General features: G+C 32.3%; 1 protein-coding gene across 1 annotated transcript; it reads left to right on the forward strand.

Annotated features, from left to right (window-relative positions):
- The first annotated feature begins 5,300 nt into the window (after nucleotides 1-5,300).
- Nucleotides 5,301-8,167, forward strand: LOC127712574 (potassium voltage-gated channel protein egl-36-like). The gene is made up of 2 exons (XM_052219078.1): nucleotides 5,301-5,760; nucleotides 7,108-8,167. Exons 1-2 carry the CDS (start codon nucleotides 5,305-5,307, stop codon nucleotides 7,912-7,914), a joined length of 1,263 nt encoding a protein of 420 aa, XP_052075038.1. The 5' UTR covers nucleotides 5,301-5,304; the 3' UTR covers nucleotides 7,915-8,167.
- The last annotated feature ends 4,384 nt before the right edge of the window (nucleotides 8,168-12,551 follow it).

The following is a 12,551-nucleotide window of genomic DNA, read 5'->3' on the forward strand; positions in this document are numbered from 1 at the left end:
ACAAAATTTAGCTGTTACTGCAAATTTGAAAACCGGAATAAGTTTTGAAAAGCATGTAATACATAAAAATCAATTTTTGTTGAAATCGAAGCATACCAGAAATTTTGTTACAAAAACTTAATTTTTACATTTACCTCAACTTTCTTACCGATTTTATGGAAATCAATTTTTGACAGTACAAACACATTTGGAATAGCCTTTTAAACCTGTAGTTAAATTTTCATTGAAATTGTTGCACAAAAATATGTTTATAGAAACTTATATTATTTTTACAAAACTAAGATCAATGAGGATAAATGCAATTATTTCCAATTTCAAAAAAAATAAAAAGAAATATACTTAATATAGATATAAAAAAAATTATATTGAAATCTATTCATTATACAACATAAACCTGCTGAGATCTGAACAGACAGTCGGAATGATTACTATAGGGCACAGAGAACCTTATAATTTGGATCCTAAGAACCCCTTTACCAATGCAAGCAGATCCTGCTCCACATGTTACACCCATCATATTGCTCATGTAAATTATTGAGTTATAACTGTATAACCGATTATAATCTATTATCTGAATAATGCACTGCATCTACCTTATACTGCACAGGTCACATGTACTTTAGCTAGGCCAATAGTTTCAGCTTTGCAATCAAAGATCTTGAGGGTTATAACCTGGCTTAAAAAAAATCCACACTTTTCTAATTTCAGTGCTTGCAGGGTGAAACTAAATTCAGAAAATAAAAATTTTCCTATGATTACTATAAAAAAATTGATGAAAAACTGAAATGTTCTGATACCTAAATGTTACCTCATACACATAAAAATACAGAAAAACCTCATAAAAAACATGAAACCTGTAATTATTCATGTCCATTTATAACAAATTAATCAAGGAAACGATTAAAAATTGATAATTTAACAATTCAAAAGTTCATAATTTCAATTCAAAATTGAAAACACTATTTTGGATAGAACTGTTGCAAGGCATATCACAAGATTTTCCTGTGGGTTTTGGTTCATTAAATGTCTCTTTTTTCTTTGCATTATCCTGTTTTTTGGTAGATTTACACGATTATCCTTTTCTGTCAATGTTTTAATGAACTCAAGATTTATCTGCATTGTAGACAGATTCAAAATATTGATCATATCTTATCTTTGAGCATAGAATCAGCACAGGGCTCCTTTTTACCATAGAATATAGAATACCACAGAACGACCAAAATATTGTCTAAAAATTATACAACAAAATGCAAAACTATGTACAGAGTAATTCATTTCTAAAATGAACACTTCCTCTGTAGAATTCCCTTTCTTAGAATATTAAGATAAATATATGTATGTGTATGAGTACGTTGTTGATCGCAATACTGGCTTTAATACAACAGTGGAGATAGTGCCATCGATTTATTGAAGATGTGCAAGATCAGTTGTAAGCTTTCAACACTTGGTGCGCAAACTACAGTGTCTTCTCGATGGTTCCAATCAATCTCTGTTTACAAAAAGAAAGAGTCGGAATATTTTTATGTGTTTTGCTTGTTGGAATGTGAAAACACCTTGTGTTGTTCTTTACTTATTTTATCCACAACATTATTTGAATGGTAATTTTTTAACTTCGTGACAGTAATTGTTTTCTTGGACTAGCTTTCTTGATATATTCGTCTGGTTCTAGAACATGTCTACTTGGTGAAACATAATTAGTCTTTAGTATGATCGTCTTTTCTGGAATTCTTGGAGTTCCAGTTTTGAGAAACATCCTTCTTTTCTCAATTTATAGTCTACTGTAATGAAGTGTGTCGCCTGCCGCTACACCCCTTTTCAGCTTGTTGATGTTTTTAGTTAGTATAGGTCCCATACTATAGCTCCATACTCCATCATAGATATGAATAGCAAACTATATGCCTGTCATTGCCTTCCTGTGGGCAGTATCTCAAATTTCTTCCGTTGGATATATAAGTCGTCCATTTTAGATTTTTGAAATGTTTTAGGCCTAATTAGCATGGGTTATGTTGGACTAGTTGTAAGTGTCCGTTTAAACTATACAACTACTGGGTTTAGTTTTGTATGCTTATAATGTAGCATTGAACCTCATTCCCCAGTTGTTTGTCCTTACTTCTACTAGTAGATGTTTAAGATCTTCGTGAAGAATGTCATGGTATTTTATTATCTTGGTGGTTCTATCAAATAGGCAGGCAGCCATCGGCTAATAATAATAAGTAGTTCTATAGTTTAAACGGACACATACTGACAATCTGACTGGATCCGGGATATTGTTTATATAACACAGAAGGAGTAACGGTTCTAAACCTTAGTCTGCTTTGATGAACGCCCGAGTCAATTGTTACGTCTTCATGTTCTTCTTCCTCTACTAACACTTTCATTTTTACTGTTTGTCAAGAACATTTTTAGCTAGTTGTTAAATTATCCTCTTAATTCTATATTCGTCAATTTTTATAGTAGTTTCTAATGGGGCACGGTGTCAAAAGCTTTGGAAAAATCTAAGATGGCAATGTCAGTTTGGAGTCTGGTTGTATATGCTTTCATAAGATCGTTTTAAGTGACTTGTGACTGGGTTTCGCATGTGTAGCCATATATGAGTCGACGATTTAATGATTTTAAAAAATCCTGCTTTTCTAGATCTCTGCAATGCCTGCATAATTTGAAAAGATTATTATCAGTTCGGGTGTTATTTAACTTGCACTTTCAATGAGTATTCAGTTTGGGATTTCATCCGATCTAGAAACTTTTAATTGGTTCACGTCTATGAGCAGTTTTAGAGCCCCTTTTCTGTTATAGGTAGGTTCGGTAATGGGTACTGGATGCGTCTTGTTGTTTCTGGAACTGTTGTGGACTTGTCTGTGGTGAAGACACAAGTAGGTAAAGTGTCTTTCCAGGATATTTGATTCCATTGTTTTCCCATGAAAAAAAACTGCCTTGTGAGAGCAGCCTTATTGACAAAAAAATAAGTTCCTTTTGTTTGTTATTACAGAGCATTACAACTTCCACCAGAAACTTGGCTACGGTTCCATCTTAATCATGGAAGTATAACATGGATTACTATTGGACCAACTGGACAAGTTGGACTTAGAACACTAGGAGAAACAGGATTTATGCCTGCTAATGTCACATTCTATTCACAGTTGTAGTACTTTCCTGCTTTTATGTTTATTGATATCATTTCTATATTTGTATTAATATTAAATTTATAACATATTGTTTTGATTCAAACCATCATCAATATGAATATTGTAAACGAACTTATTTTCGCGGAAACTGTATTTCGCGTTTAGCCCTTTCTTTCCGGCTTTTCGGCATCAATTTATTTTTGCGTTGTTTTTTATTATCATGATGTAATTATATATGGAAAGGTCTAATGTTACGTATTCGTGACAATTTATATTCGCAAAGGTCGCGAAAATAAATCGCTCGCAACAATTAGTTGGTTTATAGTATATCCTCGGCAAGGGCAATAGGGAATCGTATGTACATGACATTTGTAGAACTTCATAACGCATTAATTCGTATACATGCGCACTGCACGTAAACATGATACTACTTAACATAAAGATGAAATCAAATAAAGGAGAGATAGAACCGCACAACGTAAATATAAACCGACATAATGTAACAACAAAACAACATAACTCAAGAGTTTAACTATACAGAGCATAAAAACAGAAGTACATAACTTTAAGACAAGTTAAAACACATAACGTAAATGTAAAATAAGAAATTCTAAAAAAATAACGACGTAATAAGGAAGACGGCCCTGGCGTTCTATAATTAGCACTGATTAATTGATTGAATTATAGTTTTGCTGATTAATATCCAGTGGCAAATTGAACATTAGTATTGACGATAACATGTTATGGAGATATGAACACATGCAAACTCGCCATTGCACTAATTTGTACCATAGATTTTACTTGTACTAGACCGACACGCTACTTTTGATTGTTGGAGGCTAACTCACAAGCTAGCATAACGAAGAAAAACAAAGCCATACTGAGGTACACCATTCGACTCTACACCGACCAGTCTTTGCTATTACTCATGAACTCCATTGTCAATTTTAACGACACAACGAGATAACCAATGCACTTTAAGTGAAAGGAGATAATGAGTACACGTAGATAAAGAAGCAACCCAAACAAAAGTAGAACACATATATTTAGAGGTCAACATGCAGTTATTTCACATGAATTACGTTGAATTGTTTAAATTATCTTTTCATGTTTTTTTTTGTTTTTGGATTGGTTATATTTCTTCTCACAAAGTATCAATACCCTTTTAAAGAATTCCCAGATTAAAGTAAAAAATATAACTTTCTATGAAAATAAAGGTCTACATAATTCATATAACTGTCTGTGTTTTTTTCACCTTAGATGTCTCTGTTCGCTTTGTATTAAGTAAAGATACGCAAATGGAGGTGCTTGCTTTCAACAGATATTGATTTCGGCATTGATATAAAAAAAAAATTATATAACATGAAATGTACAACGACGTAGTAATTCAACTTCATAAGAAGCCTCCCCTGGTTGGCTTCCATTTCAAATGATTTTATTTATGTAATTGCAAAATATGAAGCTATAGTTGAATTACAGATCCCTGATTGTTTTAATGTAAAAATCTAACAATGAAAAAACAGAAAAATACATATTTAATTTAAAACATGTCTGAATTGATTTTTCTAATCACACAATGTGTAAGCTGTTCATCAACAGGATGTTCATGCTTAAGTACAAGGTATAAAATATTGATGCAAATTTATCATGGAAGTATGATAAGGATATCAGTTGATTGGCAATACACGAATTTCAAGGAGTAGATAAGAGCATTGCTAAATACAACGCTGAAATTCAAACGGAACAGTTGATATTATAAAGGAAATTTAAGTTCAGATTTTAGATATATGAGAATGCGTACTAAATGATGATTAAAATTTCATGAGATGTCTCATCTTTTTCTGATATAGTTAAGTTAAACACGGAATTTCAAACCAACTATTAAAATAAATAGTAATTTTAATAGTGTAATGAGTAGAACAAATTATAGTTATTCGGCAGAATATATCAATATTGCACGATCCAAATCATTTGTAGTTGGCGATGTTTTATGCTATTGCATGTCACATGATCTACTGTATGTGGTTCAAAAATAAGGACATACAGAAAACGTAGTGTACTGACATATAATTATTTTGAAGAGGACATCGGAAAGTATTATTGTAGATAATTTCCGTTCATTAGTTACTACAATTTTTAAAATAGATTATAAAATTTACCAGCCGGAAGAAAGCGAACAAGGATGTTTGAAAAAGTAATAATAAATGTCGGTGGACAAACGTTTGTAACTAAAAGGAGCACTCTTCAACGATACCCGGACACAAAGTTGGCGAACATCTCTGAAACCTGCGAACATTTTGATAAAACTACCGAAGTGTACTACTTTGATAGAAATCCAGTGATATTCCAGTCGGTACTAGACTATTATCGAACAGGAAAACTGCATTTTCTGTCTAACATCTGCGTAGAGCAAATCCGTGATGAGCTTGAATTTTGGGAAATATCAACCACTGATCTCGGCCCATGTTGTTGGAAATATTTCTATACCGTTGATAGTGACTTGAAGACCTGCGATGTTATCGACAAATATTTTTTCCAAAACAATTGTTTTCGTTACAGTTCGAAAAGCTCTCTTACAAATGTCAAAAGCAGAATATTGAATGTACTGGAAAATCCAAGGTCATCGAATCTTGCATTAGTAAGTTTTTACTGTAGTATATAAATAAAGTTTGAGACATTTTTGGATTAATTTAACAAAACAAAAACAAACATCAGAAACTGGAAGCTTTAGTCGATCTATCATAATTTAATGTATAGAATTATTTTCATATATGTTTTGTTTGGCTGCCTAAATAGATTCATTTTATTTTCTCTGTTCAAGGATGCAGAGCTTATACTTGTCAATAAAATCGAAGAGGGTTGGTATAGGTCAGATCAAAAGTCCGTTTTCGACTACATGAATTTCTAAAAAAGTTGATCCCCACTGTTGACAATGCCCTATGGATAAAACACGTTTACCGAAGGTTCTAGATGGGGTGTTACCATTTTCTTCTGTTTTTTTTTTCTGTCCCTGAAAGGTTAATTTAGAAAGTTGCTTTCGTAATGTTTGGAATACTATGAAAATAACAAAACATGTGGAGGTCGCTGTTTGGATAATAAAAACATCTTCATACCACCAAGACAACAAAAAAAGATCTCATTAATAAACTTTCAGTTGTACTTCATGTTTATATTTGTGTATTTCTTAGAAAAATCATAATGTTAACGAAAACAAATTGTGTATAAAAATATATTTATAATCAATAGGAATCTTTGAAATAGACGAAACGAACCCATAACGATATATACTTACGGAAAAATGATATGTCTTTAGTATCACGTAAAATTTCTATATTCTGTATTTTTGTTATTTCCTGTGATCAGTTTTTAACTTCCAATTCTTCAATGTTCTTCGATTATTCTTTGTATTTTGTACAGTCGTCATTCATTTTTGTCATTATTCTCTTGTAATTTAGTTGTTGGATACTCGTTTGTTCTGTATGGCTGCTGGTGGACTGTATGTTCCCGAGGGTATTTCTAACCCAGTAGCCAGTACTTTGGTACTGGCATGAATATGCGGATATTGTTTGATTGAAATTTGCAGTTATAAATTTGAAAATCATTTTGAATTAAATATATCTTCCTCATGCAAAACTCTGATTCCTTGATCGGATTTGACTATGCTTGAGATTCCTTTTTGGTTTGATCAGCTCTTCCACGTTTGTTTTCGATTGAATATTCAAAATATTTTGGTCCCGAGGATATCTGTAGGGAGGTAGATATTTGTCACAAACTGTCCTTTATCTCTGCATTATCTCGTCATGCAGGAAATAGTTAACAGGCCCCAAACATAAGCGAAAATTGTTCTTCTGATAAATGATTAACCAACGCTGCAACAATATTTGTTCCTAATAGTAGATAACTGTAGATAACATAAAATAAATATTCAAGCTTTTCAGTTACATGTATTTATCATTAGAATTACATGTATTATTACATTTTTTAGGTATGGCAGATATTTTACTTGAGTGTTGTATGCCTAGCGATACTTGTATCAGTAATACAATCATTTGAGTTAACTGGACGGAATACGAAGGAAAATAAAAACGTGACATCAGAGGAAAGCATGAAAGAACGTCTAACTGATCACGATAACTGGATTGGCGTTGTAACTCATGTATGCAACGTGATTTTCACATTAGAAACAACGCTACGTTTAGCAACTTGTCCGTGTAAATTAGAATTTTTTCGAAGTTTTTTAAATATTGTTGATATCATGTCTGTATTTGGATATTTTGCGCACATTATAGTTAGTGCCTTTCCAGACTCGAACGAATCAGTCTTCATTTTCTCGTATGCTTTGGTAATTTTGCGCGGTTTCAGATTTTTCCGTCTTGAGCGTTTTATAGAAGGTTTACGCATAATGCTTCTGTCGATAAAGCAAAGTAAGAAGATGCTGTCCTTGCTTATTTTGGTTTTGCTTATTTCAGCCATTATTTTTGGGATAACTATACACATTGTAGAAATGAATGGTCCTTTCACGGATCCAATCAGCAGTTTTTATTGGGCTCTCATCACCATGACAACAATAGGTTACGGAGATATTTACCCCAAAACAAAATATGGACAGATTTTAGCATCAGTGTGCGCAACCTTTGGCTTGTTCCTGTTGAGCATGCCCATTGCGGTTGTTGCCAACACTTTCACTGATTTATACAAAAGATATTGTGAACATCAATGTCATCTACTTCACCAAAATAAACGCATCTGGTGTAAAAATGACCCAAAAGAGTTGATTCCGATCAAATACTGATTCAGAATGCGGAATTTTATATTACATTACTGCATTGTTTCATCTACTTCACCAAAATAAACGAACCTGGTGTAAAAATGGCACTTCGGAATTGATTCCGATCAAATACTGATGCAGAAGTTTGACCTTTAGAACAAACTACGTGTGTCTGTTATTTTAGAGTTTGCATTTCGGTTACATAAAACATTTAAATTAGTAAAATATCTAACCGTGTTTTTTATCTATTTTATCTAATAAAAATTTAGCAAGCAAATCGTTAGTCTGTCTTAACTAGATTTAAAGATTTCATGGAGAGTTTACTGCAACTTCATTACCGTGATTATTCCAAAAGGATCTATTTTGGAAAGGAAATAAATTCTGACAACGAAATGCTGGCATAGTATAAAATGTTTTGTTCGGCAATAGGAAAGATTTGTATGATAAAGATATGTAGTAGGATTTCCAAGGACACAACTATCCATCAGAGTTCAAATAGCGTGGATTTAAGCTACTATAGTTACCATGCGGCCTTCGACAATGACCAAATCCAATAACGTAGAGTCACATACGTTTCTTTACCAAGAACGTAATATTGCTTGGTCTGCCGATTAATGGTCGAGAAAATCGCTTTCCAAACTTTAAACATCAATTTTATCAGCAATCAAAGCCGTGCTTCAAATTTCATTCTGAAACAACTTCTCTGTAGGTTGTGAAAATCATATGTGGATACTAAAAAATCCAAAGAACTGTTAGAGCATATGATTTGTTTTCTAAAATCAGTTGACGTTTCTACCCTTTACACAAGGCTAAGTATCCACCATTTCAAACTTAAAATTTGTGAACTTTATTCATTAAAACGAATGGCTAACGCAGGTTTAAGGGTGTGATAAAATATATTTTATAAAAAAAACAAAAACAAACTTTGATTTGAACAAATTTTTGTCTGAAAATGACACCATCAATATGTTTGATTTCTTGATTAACCCCATATATTACGTTTGGAGGACGTGTTTTTCTACAATCAATCGGCGTTTCCATGGAAACAAAAGGTGCTCTACCCTTCCAGAGCCCCTGGGTCAACCCAAGTTTTTGGTGTAGTTAGTACGACTTAGTCCTTAGTTTTCTATGTTTTGTTTACTTAACCGTTGATTTTCCTTTTGACTTATTCATTTTTTTTTGCCTTGGCGTTGCCGGTTTATCTCAGACTGATGTGTTTGGATATCCCTTTGTATCTTCTGCCTCTCTTTTATAAATGCTCCGACATAACAAAATCTGAAACAATTCAAACGAAAAAAGTGCCTAGTTTATGACAAATCAGTAAACAAAAAAAAAAACAAGTATAACAGGCAGCAACCCACGATAACCACTGAATTACAGACTCATCACTTAGGACAGGTACATATAGAATGTGGCTTTATTTGTGACTGTAACAGGAGTATATAGATTTTCTTTCCGAACAGCACAAAAGTTATATAAACACTTTATGAATTGCGATTGTTCGAAATCCAGAAAAGCGCTTCGGACGCATGAAATCTATAACGGTTTGTTTTCATTTTTTACAGCACTTTGTCGATACCTCTGCTGGTGGACTATCAGTCGCCGAAGGTATCATCAGCTCAGTAGTGAATACTCGGTACTGACATGATTTATAACAAATTTTTCTAAAATTTTCCGTAAATAAATTTTGAAATTGTTAGTAATTAAGGTTTCAACTCCCTCAGGATAAGTTGACCAGAAATGGATTTGGCTATTTTTTAGGTCCTTTTTGGTTATATAGCTCTTCAACTGTTTAGGTTCTTATACATCCTTGGCTATCAAATATTTGGCTTTTGAGCATTCCTGATGAAGGGAAATCCAGAAAAGCGCTTCGGACGCATGAAATTTATAACGTGTTGTTTTCATTTTTTTAAGCACTGGGTCGATACCTCTGCTGGTGGACTATCAGTCCCCGAGGGTATCATCAGCTCAGTAGTCGGTACTTCGGTCCTGACATGATTTATAACAAAACTTTCTAATGAAGGTAAATCCAGAAAAGCGCTTCGGACGCAGGAAATTTATAACGTGTTGTTTTCATTTTTTTTAAGCGCTTTTTTTATTTATTTAATATTATCAGGAACGCTCAAACGTTTTAACATTTTAAAGCCAAGGATATGTAAATTCATAGAATCAGTAAGAGCTATTTGACGAAATAGGATCCCAAAAAGAAAAGCAAAATTCGTCTAAAGTAAACTTTAACATAATACCAAAAGGACATTTTGATAAATTAAGAACTTACTAAGAAACTAAGGTTCCAACTCCCTCAGGCAAGCTAAAAAAAAAGAAGATAAATACTGAGCCGCACGAACTCCACCATTAACTGGGATTGACTTTATTTCGATCGTCATTTGTATCAATAAGGTTTTTATTCTGTAAAAGTAAGACTTTTCTTAAAATTATCAATAAATCATGTTAAAGTTTGAAAAATTATGAACACGTTCAGATTCTCTGAACTCCAAAATTTGTGCTCAAAATTCATGGGTACTATCGAAATAAAGTCAAGTAAGCTTATTAAAAGAATGGTTAATAAGGATACTAGTCTAGTGTCCTAAATAGGAAGATTAAAATTACTATTTATGACGAACCACCCTTTTAACAGTAATAAGCACTCAAAACTGATATTTGAACTTGTTTTGAAATACTTAATATTATCGCCAGAATTTTAAATGAAATTTGATATAATAAAAATTGCAAGTCGTCAATTTGCTTATCCTTGCATGGTGAAATAGTTCTTTATAGAGTTTTAAAACAATACATCTTCATGGTGTTTTTTCATTCTGATTTTGTTTTGTGTTGAACACATTGTTAAGGTATAATGTATGATTAACCTGATGATTTGGATTAGCAATAATGCATTTTGCAGTGAGACAGGATTGAACAAATCAATATTTGACTACAATTGAATCTATTCGCTAACAAAGATAAATTCTTTTACATCTCGATATATATGAAACAGGATATTTGGTTGATAGTTGTTGTTTTAATTTAAATATCCAGTATTTTTCAGTTGTTTATTTGGATTTCTAATATTTTCGGTATTTTAATTATTTGGTTTCGTAGACCACTGTGTTAAATCAAATTTATAATTTATATTATATGTGCATATTTTAAAATTCTGTAAAATTCTTTTACAAAGAAAAGTCAATAATATAATGGAAAAGATGCAGACTAAATTTAAATGTTGCTTGGAAGATCCTGTATGCGTAATGTAGAAACAAGAAAAGTTGATCATCAATTCAAAATAATCGTATTGTTTGAATTGTTTTTCATATGTAAATTGCTTATATCTTTAAGTTTGTTATAAATCAATATTATGAAAACATGCAGAATAAACATAGTAGAGCATACGTGCTAGGATCAGTAATTTATAAAATTGCATTGGACGATCTTCGAAATATAGAATTTTTTTACGTCATATATATTAAAAGGAAATTTCTATTGAGATTATATTAAATGAGAATAATTATATGATAGTCTTTTTCATGACATTATTGGAGAAGCAAATGAAATATAATACGATCTCAATAAAATTGAGGATGGAAATGGGAAATGTGTCAAAGAGACAACAACCCGACCAAAGAGCAGAAAACAGCCCCAGGCCACCAATGGGTCTTCAACACAGCGAGAAAATCCCGCACCCGGAGGCAGGCATGTATACATTTTAGCGATTGTCCCACGAACTCCAAGGCATACCAAACGACATACTTGTGAATTAATATTGATACTCTACAACATCTTAAATTGTCTTACATTTATTCTTTATACATTTCATACTTAAGAATTGACCATTGTAAGAATATTTGCTGGTTAAATTCAAATTAGTAACATTCTCATAATTGGGATTTTTAACAGATGTGTAATATGTTTTATGCAAAAATGACCCATGTGCTTGTCTCAAGATTCAGCTAATCATTTTCGCTGGGATAAAGCTGTCTATTCATTTTTTGTTTGAACTGCATGGAAACAATTAATGTTCAATAGTATCAAAAAGTATATAAGAAATAAAACAAATCTTAATTTTTAACCAATAGACGTATTATATTTTCGGCAAAACATTGAGAATAAGGAATTGCTGAGAAGCATTGTTTCATGAGAAATAAAAGAATAATAAGGAAAAGTGAAAAATATTAGAAGCGAACATCCTTGAATTTAGTGCAATTATAGCAAAGTTATTGACTGTGGATTTCTATATTGTTAAACTTGTCCAAGGTGACAAATTTACGGTATCGATATCATCGTTAATTTCGAAAATCCCTCCTGAAAAGTTCACATAGACAGAGTGCCGTAAGCCTATCAATGCTAGATGATTATATTAACATGGTTAATACAGTTAAACTACTTATAAAAGGATTGTTATAAGTACTAAAATAAATGAAAGCAAACAATTGATTTATTCATTGATCTTCTCTATCACTTCCATTGATTACTTGCTACACGAATAAGTGACCAGAAACACAGGCCTGACTATAGGCAGTGGTAAGTGAGGATCACGTGTTGAATCATCGGATTTTAAGTTTAATCTTTCAACATCTATTCAACTTCAACTTTGATTGATTACATGGGATTACAACACGCCGCTTCAGCACAAAAAGACTATATCGCGGCGTATCAACTTTGAAGGT

This window comes from Mytilus californianus, unplaced genomic scaffold (assembly GCF_021869535.1).
Source record: "Mytilus californianus isolate M0D057914Y unplaced genomic scaffold, xbMytCali1.0.p SCAF_8, whole genome shotgun sequence".
Lineage (NCBI taxonomy): Eukaryota > Metazoa > Mollusca > Bivalvia > Mytilida > Mytilidae > Mytilus > Mytilus californianus.